The 23,807-nt window shown below is 42.0% G+C and overlaps 2 protein-coding genes across 2 annotated transcripts in view; one reads left to right on the top strand and one right to left on the bottom strand.

Annotated features, from left to right (window-relative positions):
* The window catches only part of arhgef10la (Rho guanine nucleotide exchange factor (GEF) 10-like a), a 309,208-nt gene that overhangs the window by 219,732 nt on the left and 65,669 nt on the right, over window positions 1-23,807 (bottom strand). The window lies entirely within an intron of this gene.
* On the top strand, window positions 1,201-12,207 carry LOC120065130 (claudin-19-like). The gene is made up of 4 exons (XM_039015890.1): window positions 1,201-1,423; window positions 9,636-9,800; window positions 11,845-11,929; window positions 12,051-12,207. Exons 1-4 carry the CDS (start codon window positions 1,201-1,203, stop codon window positions 12,205-12,207), a joined length of 630 nt encoding a protein of 209 aa, XP_038871818.1.

Consider the following 23,807-nt stretch of genomic DNA (forward strand, 5'->3'; position numbering starts at 1 on the left):
GGTTGTCTGGATGTGACATGTCATTTTCACACGCTTGTCAGTTTAATGCTGGTTTATGTGTGTTTGTCAGTTTACGGTGCTGATTTCGAAAAGGGTTCAAACATTTACAGGGTTGACACATACAGCATCTAACATCTGGTAGACCAGACAACAACTAACAACACGGCAAAACAACACACAACAGAATGCAAAGACAACTTTCAGAAATGTGTACTTTTTAATTGCTCCTAGTCATATCATTATAGACTTTCCATAATATTGAACATAAAAAGTCTACTCTCTCTCTCTCTCTCCCTCTCGCTCCCCATCTCTCTTTATTTACCCCCCCCCATCCTGCCGCCTCTCCTTTCCTCCTCCCATTGGTTGTACCTAGAACACTGAAAGAGCCAATCACAGCTCAGCCCTCGGCCCACTCTGTGCCCAGCCTGTCAGGGGCTTTTTGTGTGCATAAACTTTTTCATTTTTTTCTTATTATTTTTCTTATCCATCGTTCAGCCCTCGGAGTGCGGAGCATGCAGAGAGATTGTTGATGAGAGAAAGAGAGAGAGAGAGTAAGGAGAAACCATGCAGTATCTGAGGCAACCCAGTGAGCCCAGTGACCGAGCCTGACAACCTGATCCCCCCGGACAACCAGGGAACAGCAGTCTGGTCAACCCCAAGACCCGGACACACACACATCTCCAACTGGAGAAAGAGAGAGAAAAAGAGGAAAAGAGAGAAAGAGAGTGTAGACCACCAGATGTGTGAGAGAGAGCAGAGAGAAGGAGATGCTCAGAGGGACCGGACAGTGACCAGGAAGGAGACCATAGGAAGAGAGAGAAAGGAGTGCGACCACTGACAGAACACCTGGGGTTGTATTGAAATCTGGATTGTTTGTAAAGTGGTGTTTGACTTTTGGTTCTGTGCTTCTGTTACTCTGAGAGACAACAGGAGTTCTGAGAGAGAGTTCTGTGTTACGTCCTGCCTACAGTACTGCCTCTTTGTGGAAGCACTGCGCTACACGACTGCTACAGGTGTTCTGAAGAGGTCAAAATACTCACCAAAGAGAAGGAGCACAGAAATAGAACAGATACATAGAAAGGAAACATACATTTAGTAAGAAAGAAAAAAATACTTCAGAAAAGCCCAGAAGAACACAGAGGGTAAGAAAGATAATAACAGGTCTAGAGACAGACAGAAACAGATAGACAAAAAGACAGGATGGCGAACTCGGGTTTCCAGTTGCTAGGTTACTTCCTGGCATTGGGTGGTTGGATAGGCATTATCTCCACCACTGTGCTGCCGCAGTGGAAGCAGTCTTCGTACGCGGGTGACGCCATCATCACGGCTGTGGGGCTCTACGAAGGCCTGTGGATGAGCTGTGCCTCACAGAGTACGGGACAGGTGCAGTGCAAGGTGTTTGACTCCATGCTGTCACTGGACGGTGAGTAGGACATCGCAAAGTTCCCTCATCCACTTGCAACCTGTCATAATCTTGCTTTCTATCCTTAACTTGACTTCTATCTTTCCTCTCACTTTCTCTCCAACTCTCTGTCTCAACATTGCATCACTGAACAAATCCTCTCTTTCTCTCTCTCTCACTCTTTTTCTCCCTGTTTCTTTTTTGACTGTTGGCATTCTCTCATTCTCTCGAACTGCCACAGTTTGAATGGGTTGAATGAGAATGTTATTCAGAGCAGTCTTAGATGCCTGTGTGTTATAACACAGTTATAATCTGTCAGTAGAGTTGATCACTATGAGATGCTTTAAAGCTGCTGCCTCTCTTTAAACAATCTGTTTACCCAATTCGCAACATGGGCCATTAACTGTGTTGATTTATAGAGAGTATTTTCTAGTAACAGCATGATCCTATTATCAATTTAACTTATTGTATGATTCAGCAACTAAATGCATAAACACAAGACAAAACAATCTAACTAATCCATCTGTCTGGGACACATTAAAGTCAGGCATAAAGTAATCAGATAAAAAATGCTGCTGTTGACATGTTTAATTAAGAGACAGATGGAGGGAGAGTGGGGGAGAATGAAAGGGAGAGAGAGAGAAAAAGAGATAGAGAGAGAGAGAAAGGGAGAGAGAGAGAGAGTGAGAGAGAGAGAGAGAGAGAGAGAGAGAGAGAGAGAGAGAGAGAAAAAGAAAGAGAGAGTGAGAGAGACAGAGAGAGAGAGAGAGAGAGAGAAAGGGAGAGAGAGAGAGAGAGTGAGAGACAGAGAGAGAGAGCGAGAAAGGGAGAGAGAGAGAGAGAGAGAGAGAGAGAGAAAGGGAGAGAGAGAGAGAAAAAAATAAAGAGAGAGAGAGAGTGAGAGAGACAGAGAGGGAGAGAAAGAGAGAGAGAGAGAGAGAGAGAGAGAGAGAGAGAGGAATGTGGGGTTCAGGCATAAATTATCCCTGAATATGAGGCTCCTGTCATGTCCAAGCTGTTTAGAGTAGACCTACCGACTCATAACTGATGAGAGGTAATTTACATGAATTCACCTGTCTATTGTTTCTACTGATTACCACATTAGAATTACTAATGGAAGGTTACAGGGGGAGGACTTGGTCAGATAATTTGTCTGTAATTCAGGCAAACAATGGTTGTCACCCTTTGGAGTTTTCTGTTTTTCTTTGTGGTTGATTAAGAAACACGGATGCCCAAGTTAATCCCCGTGACGCACACTGCCCCAAAACAACAAACCGAGCATTTTGGTCATGTTTGGCCACTGTGCAATTAATTATGTCAAAACATTTTCTGTGGCTTTCGCTGTGAGGGTGAGCTGGATTTTACATCTCCTTTGGCTCATCGGCGTAATAAAAACAGAGTATTGTCCCTGTGATGAATAGTGGTTGTTTGGAGAAGAAAAGCCCAGTGTTGAGCCATACACCAGAGATATTCTCAGAATGCGCTCTGTCTTCCCCACACACACGCATTGTTCCTCTCTGGCCCTAACACACCCTGTGTGTGTGTGTGTGTGTGTGTGTGTGTGTGTGTGTGTGTGTGTGTGTGTGTGTGTGTGTGTGTGTGTGTGTGTGTGTGTGTGTGTGTGTTTGTGTGTGTGTGTGTGTGTGCGCGTGTGCGCGTGTGCGTGTGTGTTTGTGTGAGTGGACAATGAGCGAGTGTGAGCAAACTGCATCACATACTTTGTTACCTACTCTTGATAAGTTTAACCCGTGTTTCTGCTACTTGTTGCTGTCTTGTCAAGCAAGACATGTTGTGAGGGTAAGTCAGGTAACCAGGCTAAAAGATTATGCTACTGAAATTGATCATTTGGAACGTACTCACTCTATTCCACTGTCGAGTGAACTCAAGGTCTTTCATTCCAAAATCTCTCTCTCTGTTATGGTAAGGTCAAGCTCAGTACTGGTCTTGGATGCAAGGTGTTAGGTGTGTCTCTGTGTGCTCGAGCATGGGTACTGGAGTTTAACGTCTGGTGTGTGTGTGTGTGCTCGAGCATGGGTACTGGAGTTTAACGTCTGGTGTGTGTGTGTGTGCTCGAGCATGGGTACTGGAGTTTAACGTCTGGTGTGTGTATGTGTGTTTGTTAGGCAGTTCCTGCAGGTGTCTTTTATTAATATAGTGTGCTAAATTAACCCTTCTCCTTCACTACACAGCATGAGGAACATGTGATGAGGAATAAATGTTCAGCAGACTGTATTGTTGGAGTGTACCAAAGCACTGCAGCGGAAGCTGATGGACTTTTTCAGCTTCAGCTTTCATAATTAACATATCGAAGGTGTTCTGGGAGACTTATGACAAGGTCTGGACACTAGACTGACAAAAAGAAGGATACTACTCCCTGTGCATACTGTACAGGTCCCGGGGAATCTTGTTTCATTCTAGTCTGAACAGTGGTGCTGAAGGAACAGTTCTTCTTCTACTTGTTGCAGTTTCAGTCTCAGAGGCAGATTCTGCCTGGTATTGGTCACAACCCACCCAAGCTCTCAGTTCTCTGGGCTCTACAGTAATGAAACCTCTGTACTGCACTATACAGTGTACAATACCACACCAGCACTAGTGCTATACAGGGCATAACAGAGTCAAAAGACAATATACAGTGGGGCAAAAAAGTATTTAGTCAGCCACCAATTGTGCAAGTTCTCCCACTTAAAAAGATGAGAGAGTAATTTTCATCATACACTTCAACTATGACAGACAAAATTAGAAAAAAAATCACACTCCAAACTCCGCTATGGCCAAGACCAAAGAACTGTCAAAGGACACCAGAAACAAAATTGTAGACCTGCACCAGGCTGGGAAGACTGAATCTGCAATAGGTAAGCAGCTTGGTTTGAAGAAATCAACTGTGGGAGCAATTATTAGGAAATGGAAGACATACAAGACCACTGATAATCTCCCTCGATCTGGGGCTCCACGCAAGATCTCCCCCCTGGAGTCAAAATGATCACAAGAACGGTGAGCAAAAATCCCAGAAGCACACGGGGGGACCTAGTGAATGACCTGCAGAGAGCTGGGACCAAAGTAACAAAGCCTACCATCAGTAACACACTACGCCGCCAGGGACTCAAATCCTGCAGTGCCAGACGTGTCCCCCTGCTTAAGCCAGTACATGTCCAGGCCCGTCTGAAGTTTGCTAGAGAGCATTTGGATGATCCAGAAGAAGATTGGGAGAATGTCATATGGTCAGATGAAACCAAAATAGAACTTTTTGGTAAAACTCAACTCGTCGTGTTTGGAGGACAAAGAATGCTGAGTTGCATCCAAAGAACACCATACCTACTGTGAAGCATGGGGGTGGAAACATCATGCTTTGGGGCTGTTTTTCTGCAAAGGGACCAGGACGACTGATCCGTGTAAAGGAAAGAATGAATGGGGCCATGTATTGTGAGATTTTGAGTGAAAACCTCCTTCCATCAGCAAGGGCATTGAAGATGAAACGTGGCTGGGTCTTTCAGAATGACAATGATCCCAAACACACCGCCCGGGCAACGAAGGAGTGGCTTCGTAAGAAGCATTTCAAGGTCCTGGAGTGGCCTAGCCACATTTTCTTTCTCATTTTGTCTGTCATAGTTGAAGTGTACCTATGATGAAAATTACAGGCCTCTCTCATCTTTTTAAGTGGGAGAACTTGCACAATTGGTGGCTGACTAAATACTTTTTTGCCCCACTGTAGGTCGATTTTGGCCAACTTTAGAGGTATGCCATATTGCTGCTTCTGAGCATTCTATTCAACCAGTCATGATGAGATCGCTGAGCTGTTATGGGTCAAGATTTTACAGGAGATGCCATGGAATCATGTGATGTCATTTCAGTGACATCATGCTTTTTGGATGACAGAGTAATTGCCAAATTCTCTCTCTTGCTCTGGGACATATGAAGCAAATACATCCAGGTCCACCGTACAGCTAGTTTACTGTGCTACTGTAACATTCGTGTTTTCTTGCCAGGTTTGAGGAACGGGGGATCCCATTGAGGTGAAGATCAAAGATTGTCTTCTCTTTTGACAGCTTAGTGTTAAATACTGCAGTGAGTTCAAGCCGTAGAGCACTCTCTCCTACAGACTTATGAATACACAGACTTTAGCATGGTTGGATATTTAGAATCTCAGGGTAGGATATTGGCATTAAAGATATTTAAAATATTTTCTAGTAAGACATGTGAACTGTTGAGGCATGTTTGGTGGCAACATGGAGGATAGTTTGCTGAACTCTCTATAGCTCTGGATATTACAGTGGAATATCTGACCCCCGGCCCACACATGGTGATGAAATGGTGGATGGTCTGACGCCCCCCCTTTACATCACACCATGCCCCATCGCCAGTTTCCCTGCTGCCCGTTGTGAGGACATCAGTAGAGTTAGTAGCAGCTATGTACTGGCACTCTCTCTCTCTCTCTCTCTCTCTCTCTCTCTCTCTCTCTCTCTCTCTCTCTCTCTCTCTCTCTCTCTCTCTCTCTCTTCTCTCCCTCTATCGTGATCGAGTGTGTTGTTTCTTGTCAACTGGACAGGAGTGCTGATATGACCGTTCGGCGCTATAGATGTAAAATACGCATCTGAAGCTGAAGGCTCACATGACAATCATCATCCACATATCAGTGCCCCTGAACTTAGCTTACACTATTCCACAAAGCCTGTGTCACACTGACATTTACATGAATAGAATGAAGGTAGAGTTGTTGAAACAGTTTTCTGTTTTAGTGGTGGCAAAACCAATGTTACTTATGAAGTCACAAGTGATTTCACAAAGGACAATGTCCATCGTCCACATCCACACACACATCCAGCTTGTGCTTGGCACTGCCAGCCTTGGCATGGGGTAGAGTATAGTGGGAGGAATACACACACACACACACACACACACACACACACACACACACACACACACACACACACACACACACACACACACACACACACACACACACACACACACACACACACACACACACACACACACACACACACACACACACACACACGCACACACACACACACACACACACACACGACTCCTCTGTTAGTCCATTGATCAGAGTGGTGCCCTGTAGGGCCAGCCCAAAATCCCCACACACTTTTAAAAAGGAAAGAATGGATGAAAGAGAAAATAAAAGCTTTTTCTCTCATAAACCATTACAATTGTCCTTCAAACGGATCCTGCCACACATCAATCTACCTTCAAAGCTCGTCTGCCCATCACTAACCTTTCAGATCAGGTTCTGAAGTGTAATTTATTGCCAACTATGAATGTGCAAGTGTGTTTTTCCATCATAAAAGTAGATTATTACTGTACTTAAGTCTGCTGGACAGACTCATTGTTCTCCAGTTGTATTTGATGTACATTTTCTCATACTGTCAGTGTCAGTATTACATTATCCTATGTAGTTCTACTATTCCATTATATTCTATTCTATTCTATAATGTATAGTAATTTAGTCTGCTGTAAAGATGTAGATATGTGTTCATTTGGCTTATGCATGTTGGTTTTGTTGTGTGAGAGAGTTGATCTTATGTTGAGCTGTGAACCTGGATAAAGGCTAGAATAGATTTTAGATCTTGGTGTGAGTATTAATGCTGTGTGAGTCTTGTACCAGTGTTTTCTTCATATTGTGTTAGCCTTGTAGTCTCTTTCAAGGCTGCTGTGTAAGTGTGTGTGTGTTGCAGGCCACAGTGTCTGATTGCGGTGGCGACAGCCCTGTGAAAACAATCCCGCTTTGTGACAAAGCCACACTAATCCCACTGTGTGAACCATGTAAAACAGGCCCTCCTACAGTGTGTGTGTGTATGTGACAGAATATGAGTGTGTATGTTTGTGTGTATGTAATTTCTTCCTACAGAATGTGTCCATAAGTTAATGTGTGTGTGTGTGTGTGTGTGTGTGTGTGTGTGTGTGTGTGTGTGTGTGTGTGTGTGTGTGTGTGTGTGTGTGTGTGTGTGTGTGTGTGTGTGTGTGTGTGTGTGTGTGTGTGTGTGTGTGTAAAGATGTAAAATGTCCCGCCCACTGAGTTATGTGGGCACTGATGTCTGTGTGGGTTATCCATGGAATTCTGAGCAGTGAAACCACTGTGAAGTTATTTGGAAGGATTAAGAGGGACAGTTAAGTCAAACTCTGGACTAAGGCTGCCGTTATTATCCCATTTTGGAACATGGAAGTGGGAAACATAATGAGTTCATAAAGAGAGAGATAGTGAAAGAGAGAGAAAGATAGAGAGAGAGGGAGAGAGCAATAGGGAGATAGAGAGAGAGAAATAAAGAGGTGGATAGAAAGAGAGAGGGAGAAGAAAGAGCCAAAGAAAGGAGAATGTGTGTCTTTGTTGTCTCCAGTTTTGTGTAAAGAAGTTTAATTATGATTTCATTTTGATTTACAATGTGGTGGTTGTAGTATAGTTTTGGTTGGATTCTTTTCCAGTGATGCTTTGCACAGCAATCCCACTGAATACCTTCTATCCTAACGTGGCTTAACTTTCTTCCACTCCCGTTCTGCCCCAACTGAACATCTGATACTGAGAAATCTAGAGCTTCAATACCCATGTATAGATATTCTATATGAATATACCCTGTGTGTAAATATTCTATATGAATATACCCTGTGTGTAAATATTCTATATGAATATACCCTGTGTGTAGATATTCTATATGAATATACCCTGTGTGTAAATATTCTATTTGAATATACCCTGTGTGTAGATATTCTATTTGAATATACCCTGTGTGTAGATATTCTATTTGAATATACCCTGTGTGTAGATATTCTATTTGAATATACCCTGTGTGTAGATGTTCTATTTGAATATACCCTGTGTGTAGATATTCTATTTGAATATACCCTGTGTGTAGATGTTCTATTTGAATATACCCTGTGTGTAAATATTCTATATGAATGTACCCTGTTAGTAGAAATTCTCTGTGAATTTACCATGTGTAGATATTTTAAATATATTTTTCTAATTTTTAGTTTATTTAACTAGGCAAGTCAGTTAAGAAAAAAGTATTATATTCAATGACGGCCTAAGGAATAGTGGGTTAACTGCCTTGTTCAGGGGCAGAACGACAGATTTTTACCTTGTCAGCTCGGGGATTCAATCTTGCAACTTTTCGGTTACTAGTCCAACGCTCTAACCACTCGGCTACCTGCCGCCCTGTGTGTAAATATTCTGTTTGAATATACCATGTGTGTAAATATTCTCTATAAATATACCATGTGTGCAAATATTCTATTTGAATGTAGCCTGTGTGTAGATATTTGTAACGATCGTCGTAATCCTCCTCCTCGGACGAGGAGGAGAGGCGAGAAGGATCAGACCAATATGCAGAGTGGTTAGTGTTCATATTTAATGAAAATAGACAGAACACTTAACATACAAAAACAACAAACGTGACAAACCGCAAACAGTCCCGTGTGGTACATACACAGACACGCGATACAACCACCCACAAAAACCACGTGAATCACCGGCTGCCTAAGTATGATTCTCAATCAGGGACAACGATTGACAGCTGTCTCTGATTGAGAATCATACCCGGCCGAACACAAACAACCCAACAAGAAAATAACACCTCGACAACCCACCCCAACTCACGCCCTGACCAACTAAATAAACACAAGAAAAAGGAAAAAACAGGTCAGGAACGTGACAATATTCTATATGAATATACCCTGTGTGTAGATATTCTATATGGATATATCCTGTGTATAGATATTCTATATTAACATACCCTGTGTGTAGATATTCTATATGAATATACCCTGTGTGTAGATACTCTATATGAATTTACCCTGTGTGTAGATATTCTATATGAATATACCCTGTGTGTAGATATTCTATATGAATATACCCTGTGTGTAGATATTCTATTTGAATATACCCTGTGTGTAGATATTCTATGAATATACCCTGTGTGTAGATATTCTGTGTGTACCATGTCTTCTCTCTGATCTCCATCTCAAGCCGAGTAAAACTGCACTAACAGACCAGACCCTCTTTCTTCCCTCCTTTCTATAATTCCCTTCACCCACTTTCTCCTATTCATCCCCATCTACACCTCCCTTCTATATTCTCCCTCACTGCTCCCTCCCTTTCCACCCCCATGTTTCCCCCCTCTCCTCCTTTTTTCCTCTCACCCCTCCAACCTCTTTCTCCCATCTCTCTGCCTTCAACTACCTTTTTTCCTGTCCTCATCTCCCCGCTCTCTCTCCACAGTGCACATCCAGACGTGTCGTGCTCTTATGGTGGTGTCCGTGCTACTGGGTTTCATAGGAATGATAGTGAGTGTGGTGGGGATGAAGTGCACTAAAGTGGGCGACAACAACCCCATCTCCAAGGGACGCATAGCTGTGTCTGGAGGAGCCCTCTTCCTGCTCGCAGGTGAGATTTCTGCAAGGTGACTGTCATGTGATTAAAGAAACAAACACAATTATGGGGCAAGTAAAAATTTCCAAGGATCACAGCTGGAGAAATGCAGATGTTAGTTGGGTCTTGGGGTCAGAAAGTCTCCAAAACTATGAGCAGACGACACCTATATAACTACAAGTTGTTTCGGAGGGTTGCCATAAAAAAGCCTTTGCTGTCATCAAGCAACAAACTCAAGCGCCTACAGTTTGCCAAATGTTACTGGAACTTTCAATGGGACCAGGTTCTATGGTCAGATGAAACCAAATAGAGCTTTTTGGAAACAAACACCAGAGGTGGGTTTGGTGTAGACAGAAAGATAGCCATACAGAAAAGTACCTCATCCCCACTGTGAAGTATGGTGGTGGATCTTTGATGTTGTGGGGCTGTTTTTCTTCCAAAGGCCCTGGACAACTTGTTAGGATACATGGTGTCATGGACTCCATCAAGTACCAGCAGATATTAAATCAAAATCTCTGCTAGGAAGCTTAAACGGGGCCGTGGTTGGATCTTCCAGCAGGACAATGATCCAAAGCACACCTTAAAATCAATACAAAAATGGTTCACTGACGACAGAATCAAGGTTTTGCCATGGCCATCCCAGTCCCCTGACCTAAACCCCATAGAAACCATGTGGGAAGAGCTGAAGAGGAGAGTCCACAAGCGTGGACCTTGGAATCTGAAGGATCTGGAGAGATTCTGTATGGAGGAATGTTCTCAGATCCCTTGCAATGTGTTCTCCAACCTTGTTAGGCATTACAGGAGAAGACTCCGAGCTGTTATCTTGGCAAAGGGAGGTTGCACAAAGTATTGAATGAAGCAGTGCCCATAATTGTGGCACACATATATTTGAGAAAAATATTTGTTTTATGATAAGAATGTATTATTTCCTTCAATTATTTGTCTTCAATTAAAGGTTAGATTTTTGTGAATATTTTGAATGAAAGACCAAGAGGATGAACAATACAGATTTTTTTTTCACAGCCCGTTTTGCTCATATTTACCCAGGGGGACAATATTAGTGGAGGGCACTGTAAACTCCTTTACAGCTTAAAAAGCTATTAGAAAATGTATACAGGTAAAGTACCACGCTTCAAATGTAAGGTTCAGGCACTACAGTGATTTATAATCTCAATTACAGGTAACTGCCCAAACAAAGGAAACACCTGAGTAAATGAGGGATAAAAAGTATATTGAAAGCAGGTGCTTCCACAGAGGTATGGATCCTGAGTTAATTAAGCAATTAACATCTCATCATGCTTGGGGCCATGTATAAAAATGCCCAGTTGCCAATATTTTGGCTACCATGGCCAGAAGAAGATAACAAATTGACTTTGAAAAAGGGGTTTCAATGGATCATAGAGGGTGTGTGTGTGTCTCAGTCAGCAGATCTCAACCCAATTGAACACTTATGGGAGATTCTGGAGTGACGCCTGAGACAACGTTTTCCACCACCATCATCAAAACACCAAATTATGGAATTTCTCATGGAGAATGGTGTCGCATCCCTACAACTAAGTTCAGGAAACATGTAGAATCTATGCCAAGGCGCATTGCAGCTGTTCTGGCTCGTGGTGGTCCAACGCCCTATTAAGACACTTGGTGTTTCCTTTAGTTTTGGCAGTTAACAGTAGGTTGTTATCTCTCTATATTCAATGGTGTTTACTCTTTTACTGTTGGAGTATATTCATTTCTTGCATTCCTTTGACAGAATTCTCACACCAGGGGCTTTCTGGGTAATTAGGGTCCCAGCTGTAAACAGGAATGGTGATTTTGGACAGATAAGCTCCCCTGACCTCAGAGATAACTATGAGCTTGAGAGAGATAGAAAAACAACCTCAGAGTCATTACACATAGTGTTTCACTGCTATGTGTGTGTGTGTGTGTGTGTGTGTGTGTGTGTGTGTGTGTGTGTGTGTGTGTGCTTCCATGTGTGTATCCTTGTTCAGTGTCATAATTTGATGTTGTCGCCTCCATCCTCCCCCTCTCTCTCTCTCTCTCTCTCTCCCTGTCTCTGCAGGTCTGTGCACGATGGTGTCTGTGTCCTGGTATGCCACTCAGGTGTCCTATCAGTTCTTCAACCCAAACACGCCAATCAATGCCAGGTAACCCTATCACACTGGTCACACACTGTATCTACCACTCAGTTAATCTCTGATACAGATATCATGTCTATAACACTGTAAAGACCGATATTGAAGACACATTTGACAATTTCCGCCTCAGGTATGAGTTTGGGTCTGCCCTGTTCGTGGGATGGGCGGCAGCTAGCTTGACTGTTTTGGGCGGATCCTTCCTGTGTTGCTCCTGCTCCAATGAGGAGAGGCGAGGGCAGCAGTACTACCGCCAATCACAACCATCCACAGCCAGGGAGTATGTGTAAACCCCGCACACCTCCCAGCAGCCACACAAACAGAGAGCAGAGGCCACTCTTTGCTCCTCACCCTTTTTCCTTTTACTCATACGTAAAGCTTACAAACACTTGCACACACACGCACACAGTCTCCACCAAGTATCGTTTACATTTTAGAAACCCTTAAGAATTCGGATGACATTTATTCTATAGAACATATTGTTGAGCGGAAAACTTTTATATTTTATTGCAATACATGTCATTGACAGGATGGTGATCTTGCTCAATTAACCTTTTAAACATTTTATGTGAATAAAATCTGTCATGTGGCTTAAAAGACATTATACCATAGCATTGTTGAATCCTCTTTTCTGATTGGCTTGAATGGGATTCTAGAGCATGCATTATTTCCCTATAATGCACGGTATATTTGCACGGTAGAATTCAATGGCTATAGCTCATTTTTACATGTTTTATTTGACCTGCTTTTGAAAGCAAAAGTCGAATTGAAAACAGTATTGGTATTGTTGAATTACATTTTTATAATAGCAAGCTAGGACTGATGGTTTGGTTAGCTAAACTAGCAAGTCTGTTTGTTTGGTTAACACAGCAACTACAGTCACTATCTAGTAAACTTGCTAGCTACTTCCGTAGATGTTGAACACATTTCTAGTGGTAAATGTGTTAAATTATAGCCATGGTATAAAAGGCATAATCAACTCGGGGCTCTATGTGTTCTCTGGAAAATAATGCACCTCCGTGGAAGGTCAGTTCCACTCCGCTTGCGCATCATTCATTATTTTCCATAGAATTCCATATTCCCTCGTTGATTATCCCTTACTTAAACATTATTTAACGTATACTGGACGTTTGTCTTTATAACAGACAGCCTCCTGAATTTGACCGTAAGATACAGTTGATAATTCAGTTTTTGCACTTTAATAAACGTGAATAAAAAAACTGTTTGTAAAACAGTCTTCCTCTATGCAAACTAAAACCAAACCAAGAAAGTAATGCCAAAGTAAGTTACTGTGTAGAGGAGGCATAGGTAATGCCTAAAGGTAAATTGTGGGACAAATATGATCAAAGAAAAAATACAAAAAAAATACAGTTTTGTCTTTTCGTGGCTTTGGTTAGCATGTCCTATGCTTCCTGGTTGGAGCTGTGTGTATGTGTGTGTTGCGTTGTGGCCTTTAACACTTAAACATTCCAGTCGAATGTAGTTGATGACATTATATAAAGAGCTAACGTTCTGATTTGAATTGAAATCAGTTTCCACAAAATGATTCCTCTGAACATCTTATGAGGTCATCAGTTCGAATCAGATGTAAAGAAAAGGTAGAATATGTTGTGAGCTAACAGAAATGTTATTTTAACGAGAGCGAGATGGCCATTATTGTATGCCTTAACATCATGCTTCATTCGTTAACACATCCAAGTGTACACAATACCGATCATCCACATGTTATATATCTCAGAGAATGAATGGGGTAAGGACCACTGACTGATCTCTTATAAAACCCCACTGTTATAAAAAAAACATAGATTCAGTTAAACTCATGGGTTTATTATTCTGGTGTTCTATAGACAAACAACTCTTAAAGGAAACCTTCATTTTCAATGGACATTCAAGGTCCATTTTATACAATTCTATTCTATGCTACTAAATACCATCATGTCCATCTAGCCACCTGAATTGAAAGTATACAAATCAAATCAAGTTTATTTTATATAGCCCTTCGTACATCAGCTAATATCTCGAAGTGCTGTACAGAAACCCAGCCTAAAACCCCAAACAGCAAGAAATGCAGGTGTAGAAGCACGGTGGCTAGGAAAAACTCCCTAGAAAGGCCAAAACCTAGGAAGAAACCTAGAGAGGAACCAGGCTATGAGGGGTGGCCAGTCCTCTTCTGGCTGTGCCGGGTGGAGATTATAACAGAACATGGCCAAGATGTTCAAAATGTTCATAAATGACAAGCATGGTCAAATAATAATCAGGAATAAATGTCAGTTGGCTTTTCATAGCCGATCATTAAGAGTTGAAAACAGCAGGTCTGGGACAGGTAGGGGTTCCATAACCGCAGGCAGAACAGTTGAAACTGGAACAGCAGCAAGGCCAGGTGGACTGGGGACAGCAAGGAGTCATCATGCCCGGTAGTCCTGACGTATGGTCCTAGGGCTCAGGTCCTCCGAGAGAGAGAAAGAAAGAGAGAAGGAGAGAATTAGAGAGAGCCAAGATGTTCAAAATGTTCATAAATGACGAGCATGGTCAAATAATAATCAGGAATAAATGTCAGTTGGCTTTTCATAGCCGATCATTAAGACTTGAAAACAGCAGGTCTGGGACAGGTAGGGGTTCCATAACCGCAGACAGAACAGTTGAAACTGGAACAGCAGCAAGGCCAGGTGGACTGGGGACAGCAAGGAGTCATCATGCCCGGTAGTCCTGACGTATGGTCCTAGGGCTCAGGTCCTCCGAGAGAGAGAAAGAAAGAGAGAAGGAGAGAATTAGAGAGAGCATACTTAAATTCACACAGGCCACTGGATAAGACAGGAGAAGTACTCCAGATATAACCAACTGACCCTAGCCCCCCGACACAAACTACTGCAGCATAAATACTGGAGGCTGAGACAGGAGGGGTCAGGAGACACTGTGGCCCCATCCGATGATACCCCCGGACAGGGCCGGAAAGTATACAGAAATGATCTGCTACTGTAAAAGCCAGTTATGATAAGATAAGATAATTAGCTATGGTCAATGTGATATCAAGCTACTTTTTGGGCAGTTCCGTTAGTTTTGTTGTATTTATTCTGGATTAAAAAAATAAATTCTGATGCTAATAATTAATGCAAGGCAACTACTCAGGCCATCTAGACCCCCTGAACGCCAACTCAACCTACACATTTCTCTGCTTCAATCCACAACCCAATACTCCTGACTCTTTATCATGGCTCTTCAACATACATTAACTTGGGTGAAAAGGCTGGTTCATCGGACTTCCGATAACAGAACCATTTCACTTTTCTAAGAACCGTTCAATGCCCCCCGTTTTCTGGTTGTTTGGCCCCTCTTCTTGGTAAAGCCTTTGTGTATGGAGTGTTCCATTGTACTCAGAATGTGGGTACACAGGTCTTGAAGGACCTCCTCCACTTCTGCTAAAACCATTATGAGCCCATCTTCAGCAGATGTCCGCTAAGAGTCATTACCAAAGGACAAACGTGACCAAACTACCTAAAAGCCCACTTCAAAAATAATATAATTAAATATTTATGTGCGTACCTATGGTAGGTCTAACTGATGTGAAACACATGTACTACGCTAGTTTATTGACCAGGACTTTTAATTATTTATATTGCTTTTATAAACAGTATGTTTATGTGTCTTCAAAATAAGCAATAAAATGTTGAACAACCACCAACAACATTTTCCAGAAAAGTTATTCTTTTTAAGACCTCCCCTCCCAAAGTACTATTACTGTGTGCCTCAAGTGACTAGGTATATCAACAATAATGTAAGATATACTAGCTGTCAAATAAGATTCTGGTTCCAACACGACCAAACTGGTTCCAAACAAAACAAAACAAAACCAACCATCATAAACCCAACAGATTCGGACATCATATCAGATCTATTCCATGCCATAGAACACATGACGTAACAAATGATCTGTGTGCTGTGACTGACGAGCTTCCGCTAACTTCTCCATCATTAATCCTCCAATGCTTAATTTAGCAACAACATGCTTTCACTTTCAAAAACACTGCATGAGCACCTAGAATCAACCATCTTCACTCATTAACCACAGAGCTAATGAAAGCCTGGCTAGCACCTCTTTTTATTCTTCCTTATCTTGCATGTAGCATCAAGCACTCATTCACTCACTAACACCAGAGAGCTAGCTGCCTGTAACGATGAATCAGTGAGTTTTTGATGTGTCTCTCTCTCCCCTCTCGTCTCCTCTCCTCTAATGCTGTTCTTCTCTGCCTGTCTTCTTCTCTTCCCTAATTCAGGGCAGAGTTGTTGAGTGAGACTAGTTTCCCTGACTGACCACCCCCTGCCTTTTTTCGAGGACTGTCCAAGTTACGCTCACTGTTTCCCCTTTCCCTGTTCCTTCCTAGATTCAAAATGTGGACCCTTGTCTCTCCGCTATAGCATATGTCGCACCCCTCTCCCTCCCTCCCACCAACCCCACACTCCCTTCCTTAATGTCTGCACCTTATCTGTCTCTGATATTAACTTATCGGTCAACAAAATTTCCACCACACCTTTAAGAGCTTGTCACTCCCCTTTCCCCCACCCCCTTGAGGTTGTTTGTAAATACGGACTCTGAAAGGAGAAGTATGGTTGGGTGGTTAGACCCTCCCCTTTCAGACTCGATGGGCGGCATTACTGTATTTCATCCTGTGAACCCTTTACTAGAAACTCCATTATGTCCATTTATCGTTTATTTACTGAACTTTAACTGTATGAGTAAGATTTGTCGTGTCATGTTTTGTTGATTTCTGCTTCACTGATATCCTATGATTTCTGGGTTTGTAGAAATGTGCCTTTTGGTTTGGTTCTCTGAGAATACAAGTGTACATTTACTGAAACATGTTTTTTTCTTTTAAATTGCAGACCAAATGTTAAAAGTTCCCCACCAGAGAAAAAGGAGGAATACTTATAGTTTGGGCGACTCCTTTGGCCCCACGATGTGTTAGATTGTTGGCAAAAGGCAAGACACTGTCTAACAGAAACAGACAAGACACTGTCTCAATGAAAACAAAAGTAGACAAGACACTCTATAGGAAACACACTCTCAGAATGTAACAAAATAAACTCAGAATACACTTTTGAAGTAATACATCTCCAGACCAACCCAAATGGGTAACTAGTATTTTATCATTCTTAAAGATGCCCATGTGTTAAATGTTTAAATGTATTTTAGAATCTGTTTTGTACACAAGCAATATTGAAGGGTTTTTCTATAGTAGAGTGTTGTTACAGCAATATGCACAGGTATTGTCCGTGCTCACCTATGACAAATAACTGTTATTTGGATAATTGAGAGAGTGAACCTGAATCTGTACTACTACACAGAAGTGCCCAGGTGCATATACCACCACCTCCAGCCTTTCTGCTACATATATGCTCTACTGCAGTGCCTTATAATATGTGTCTGTGTGTATGTTTTTGACTGTTATACACGGCTTCCACAGTGTCACATCCTATATGGATGATGCACCCGTATTGTACCCGTATTGTAAAACATATCCGTGCCCGTCTTTTTCTCTTGCATTAAATGAACCATTCAGACAAACTGTTGCATGCAGTTCTATCTCGGAACATAGATGTTTACTGTACTGTAGCTAGTATACCACTTAAAAAACAACAGAAAGACAGATTTGTAAATCACCCTAACTGATGAAAGCGAAGGCACACCTTGTCAAAGCTGTGAGCCTGTTCGGAAGTAGTACATGTACTGTATCCCGGATTGAGGATATTATACCTGCATTCTGTTTAGTTAAGTGCCAATATGATTTAGTGTGGATGGAAGAGATGTTTTGTTATTGACTATGGAGGATGTTCTGTACTCCAGGTGCTGAAAGCACTGTCTCCTGTACAGGCCCTGTGTTTGCGGAATGTAATCAGGTCAAACATGTTTTTCTGTTGTATACATTTATTTACCATATATTTTCTTGATCTAATATTCACTATTATTATTTTACTGTATGTATCATCTCATTTATAGTATACTCCTGTCTGTTTCTTTTAGAATAAAGTAAACGGATAAAAACATTGTGTTCATGCTTTCTTAAAGATACATATTTACCATCACACACACACACACACACACACACACACACACACACACACACACACACACACACACACACACACACACACACACACACACACACACACACACACACACACACACACACACACACACACACACACACACACACACACAGAGTAATATGAGTCAGGTGTGTGGGCAGAACAAGGCCTCTTCCTGGGGTTCAGATATGATTTCACACCTCCTTACCCCTCCTTTTCAACCTCCCTCTCTTTCACCTCTCCCCCCTTTCTCTCTTCCACCCCAAATACCTCTCCTGCTCCCCGTCGTTCAGTAATTGCAGATGGTGGAATTCCAGTTCTGCTTCAATAGGTCTTCTGTATTCTCAGAGTCATTATCAGTTAACATGCACAACCACCACCACCATATACACTACATTACCAAAAGGATGTGGACACCTGCTCGTCCAACATCTCATTCCAAAATCATGGGCATTACAGTTTTTTCCAACTGCTTACACACAAAACCTTTTCATGTCACACGATTTTTGAAACCTCTCACTCAAAGTGCAAAACTACACACCAAATATCCAAAACCATAAGCTATTTCTCAGCCTTTGACTCAGTTGTCAATTGCATAAAACACTTTTTTCAAAACACTACACACAATTCTCTACCTAAAACACAGAAATCTAACAGGAGTGACTTGCTTTCCTTTTCCAAACACAACCAATCAAAATGCTACACTTATTCACCAGGTCACACACACACTCCTCACATGTGCAAACACTAATAGCTTAACTGATCACTAACCAATCACTGCTTTACTGTAGTATAGGCCTATAAATAGATCAAAGGTCAGATTACCTGTTTTGAACAATGGATGCCAACAATGGACAGAGAGCAAGAGGAGTAGGAGGGAGAGGAAGAGGAAGAAGAGGACGAGGGCAAAGAAGAGAAGGAAGGAGGGCCATCTCTGATGAGATTAGGGCAACACTTGTTGATCATGTGATCAACCACGGTTTGACCATGAGAGAGGCTGGACTGAGAGTCCAGCCCAACTTGAGTCGATTTACAGTGGCGTCCATAATTCGAACCTTCAGAAATGAGAACAGGTATGCAACTATCTAATGACTATTTTAGCATTACAGTAATGTACTGTAAAATACGTATGACTGCATAGTATTGCATAAACATTTGTAACTCTAAGCCATCCATTTACTGCACTGCATTAAATGAATGAGGTTGGTTATCATGCTGTACTACATTTTTTTGTACATTGTTTACAGTTCCTATGCTGAACACATACTCTGTTTGAATTCTGTACAGAGTGGAAAGGCAAAGACATCATGGAGGATGAGGACGCTTGTTTACAGATGTACAAGAGACTGCAATTATAAATATGGTTTTGGCCAACAATGCAATTAGGATTCGAGAGATAAGAGAGCATATCTTGAATAATGACACCATATTTAACAACATCAATGCTGTAAGCCTGTCGACCTTACAACGCATCCTCCAACGGCACCGAGTGACGATGAAACAACTTTACAAGGTGCCATTTGAGAGAAACTCTGACAGAGTCAAGAATATGCGACATGACTTTGTAGAGGTATGTATGCAACACTAATTCCAGTACTTCAGACATACCATATTTACTCATCTGTATATCCTTTTTGTCTGTTACAGAGAGTATTGGAGCTGGATGCCCATGTAATTCGCCATGAATTTATTTATGTGGATGAGGTTGGCTTCAACCTCACCAAAACCAGGCGCCGCGGAAGAAATGTAATAGGACAGAGGGCAATTACCAATGTCCCTGGACAGCGTGGGGGTAATATAACTATGTGTGCTGCCATCACTCAAAACGGGGTCCTCCATCACAATGCCACACTGGGTCCGTACAACACCGGCCATATGCTCACTTGTCTGGATGCAATTTACACAATGCTTGTCCCTGATCCAGATCAGGAGCCTGCTAGATTTGTGGTTTTATGGGACAATGTTAGTTTTCACCGGGCTGTTCTGGTCCAAAACTGGTTTGCCACCCATCCACAATTTGTAGTTTTGTACCTACCCCGATATTCACCTTTTTTAAATCCCATAGAGCAATTCTTCTCAGCCTGGCGCTGGAAAGTGTATGATCGCCAACCCTATGCCTGCATGCCACTTCTCCAGGCAATGGAGGACGCATGTGGGGACATAGAGGTTGCCTCTGTCCAAGGTTGGATACGCCATGCTAGGAGATACTTCCCTCGATGTTTGGCAAGAGAAAACGTATCTTGTGATGTGGACGAAGTATTGTGGCCAGACCCAGGCCGGAGAAGAGATGAAGCGTAGCTTAGCACTGGTGACTGCCCCCCTTACCAATTCCTGGACTGCCCCCCCCCCCGGGACCCCACACACACAATTGTATTCTTTACAGTATTCTAAAGAATATACTTTTGGTTTACATATGTTTATGGTTTTGTTGTATGCTACTGTATACAACAGTAATGTTTGGCCTAATAAATATTTTCTGTTTCTACATTGCATTGGTGTTTACAGTGTACTTGTTACCCCTCTCAGCAGATTACTTTCACTGTAGAACATTGTATTGAAATGTAGATATAAGCCTATGAAAGACCAAAGAGCTTTAGATTTAGAACAACAGTGTTTACATGGTATATCCAAAAATGTACTATTATGAAAGCAGTGTTTGCCATTTGATGCAAATGCTTCATTCTGACATGTGTTTATGGCATTTTGAATGCAGTGTTACATTTTGAAGGAGATGTGAGGCATTTTGCATTTTGTGTGTGCAGTTTTGGGAATTGTGTGTAGAGTTTTGAAAAAAGTGTACAGTTTTGAAAACGTGTGTAAGCAGTTGGAAAAAACTGTAATATAGAGCTGGTTTCCCCTTTGCTGCTATAACAGCCTCCAACCTTTTGGGAAGGCTTTCTACTAGATGTTGGAGCATTGCTATCTCAAGGCCATCAGACTGTTAAACAGCGATCGCTAGAACATTAGAGGCTGCTGCCTATAGGCATAGACTAGAAATCACTTGCCACTTTAAGGAATGGAACACTAGTCACTTTAATAATGTTTACATATCTGGCATTACTCATCTCATATGTATATACTGTTTTCTATACTATTCTACGGGATCTCATTCACTTAACAATGTTTACATATCTTGCATTACTCATCTCATATGTATATACTGTATTCTATACTATACGACTGTATCTTAGTCCGTTCCGCTCTGACATCGCTCGTCCGTATGTATATAGTCTTAATTCATTCCTACTAAGATTTGTGTGTATTGGGTATATGTCGTGTAATTTGTTAGATATTACTTGTTAGATATTACTGCACCGTCGGAGCTAGAAGCACAAGCATTTAACTACATCCACAATAACATCTTCTAATCACGTGTATGAGATCAATAAAATGTGATTTGACTTGCTTCCATTCAGCCACAAGAGCATTAGTGAAATCTGGCACTAATGTCGGGCGATTAGGCATGGCTCGCAGTCGGCGTTACAATTAATCCTAAAGGTGTTCGATGGGGGTGAGGTCGGAGCCCTGTGCAGGTCAGTCAAGTTCTTCCACATCGATCTCGACAAACCATTTCTGTATGGACCTCACTTTGTGCATGGGGGCATTGACATGCTGAAACAGGAAAGGGCCTTCCCCAAGCTGTTGCCACAAAGTTGGAAGCACAGATTTGTCTAGAATGTCATTGTATGCTGTAGCATTAAGATTTCCCTTCAATGGAACTAAGGGGCCTAGCCCGAACCATGAAAAACAGCCCCAGACCATTATTCCTCCTCCACCAAACTTTACAGTTGGCACTATGCATTGGGGCAGGTAGCGTTCTCCTGGCATCCGCCAAACCCAGATTCGTCCATCGGACTGCCAGATGGTGAAGCATGATTAATCACTCCAGAGAACACATTTCCACTGATCTAGAGTCCATTGGCGGTGAGCTTTACACCACTCCAGCCAACGCTTGGTATTGCGTATGGAAACCTATTTCATGAAGCTCCCGATGAACAGTTATTGTGCTGACATTGCTTCCAGAGGCAGTTTGGAACTCAGCAGTGAGTGTTGCAACCGAGGAAAGACAATTTTTACATGCTACGCGCTTCAGCACTCGGCGGTTCAATTCGGTGAACTTGTGTGGTCTACCACTTCGCGGCTGAGCCGTTGTTGGTCCTAGACGTATCCACTATGGAGATGGAGATTTTATGGCTGTGTGCTCGATTTTACACACCTGTCAGCAACGGATGTGGCTGAAACAGCTCAATCCACTAATTTGAAGGGGTTTCTACATACAGTTGAAGTCGGAAGTTTACATACACCTTAGCCAAATACATTTAAACTCAGTTTTTCACAATTCCTGACATTTAATACAAGTAAAAATTCCCTGTCTTAGGTCAGTTAGGATCACCACTTTATTTTAGGAATGTGAAATGTCAGAATAATAGTAGAGAGAATGATTTATTTCAGCTTTTATTTCTTTCATCACATTCCCAGTGGGTCAGAAGTTTACATACACTCAATTAGTATTTGGTAGCATTGCCTTGTGACTTGTGTCAGGCACAAAGTAGATGTCCTAACCGACTTGACAACACTAAAGTTTGTTAACAAGAAATGTGTGGAGGGGTTGAAAAACGAGTTTTAATGACTCCAACCTATGTAAACTTCTGACTTCAACTGTACATTGCCTTCGGAAGGTATTTAGACCTCTTGACTTTTTTCACATTTTGTTACGTTACAGCTTTATTCTAAAATTGATTAAATTGTTTTATTTCCTCATCAAACTACACACAATACCCCATAATGACGACGTAAAAACATGGTTTTAGACATTTTTGCTAATTTATTAAAAAATTTAAAAACTGAAATATCACATTTACATAAGTATTCAGACCCTTTAGTCAGTACTTCGTGGAAGCACCTTTGGCAGCGATTACAGCCTTGAGTTTTCTTGGGTATGATGTTACAAGCTTGGCAAACCTGAATTTGGGGAGTTTTTCCCATTGTTCTCTGCAAATCCTCTCAAGCTCTGTCAGGTTGGATGGGGAGCGTTGCTGCACAGCAATTTTCAGGTCTTTCCAGAGATGTTCGATTGGGTTCAAGTCCGGGCTCTGGTTGGGCAACTCAAGGACTTTCAGAGACCTGTCCTAAAGCCACTCCTGCATTGTCTTGGCTGTGTGCTTAGGGTCGTTGTTCTGTTGGAAGGTGAACCTTCACCCCCCAGTCTGAGGTCCTGAGTGGTCTGGAGCAGGTTTTCATTAAGGATCTCTCTATACTTTGCTCCGTTCATCTGTCCTTCAATCCTGACTAGTCTCCCACTTCCCGCCGCTGAAAAACATCTCCACAACATGATGCTGCCAATACCATGCTTCAACGTAGGGATGGTGCCAGGTTTCCTCCAGACGTGACGTTTGGCATTCAGGCCCAAGAGTTCAATCTTGGTTTCATCAGACCGGAGAATCTTGTTTCTCATGAGCACTATGAGGGAACACACCTACAGAACTATCCACTCTCCTTCAGAAGAACTGGCCTGAACTACATCCTAATCATATTCAGAGTTCTCCAAACAACGTTAGGAAGGAAAATGTAACAGTTATACCCAATCACAATATTATATATTAACATGTAGTTTTGGAGCACTATGGACATTTTCTTCGACCTCATGGCTTGGTTTTTGCTCTGACTTGCACTGTCAACTGTGGGACCTTATATAGACAGGTGTGTGCCTTTCCAAATAATGTCCAATCAACTGAATTTACCACAGGTGAACTCAAATCAAGTTGTAGAAACAGCTGGATGATCAATGATCAATGAAAACAGGATGTAC

Source organism: Salvelinus namaycush, chromosome 20, assembly GCF_016432855.1.
Source record: "Salvelinus namaycush isolate Seneca chromosome 20, SaNama_1.0, whole genome shotgun sequence".
Taxonomy (NCBI): domain Eukaryota; kingdom Metazoa; phylum Chordata; class Actinopteri; order Salmoniformes; family Salmonidae; genus Salvelinus; species Salvelinus namaycush.

What these genes read in the sequence shown, in the direction of transcription:
- LOC120065130 (XM_039015890.1), top strand. Translation starts at nt 1,201, where the DNA reads ATGGCGAACTCGGGTTTCCAGTTGCTAGGTTACTTCCTGGCATTGGGT. An exon ending in AGCCCTCTTCCTGCTCGCAG is followed by an intron (nt 9,801 to 11,844) that starts GTGAGATTTCTG and finishes CTGTCTCTGCAG; the next exon opens with GTCTGTGCACGATGGTGTCT. An exon ending in AACACGCCAATCAATGCCAG is followed by an intron (nt 11,930 to 12,050) that starts GTAACCCTATCA and finishes TTTCCGCCTCAG; the next exon opens with GTATGAGTTTGGGTCTGCCC.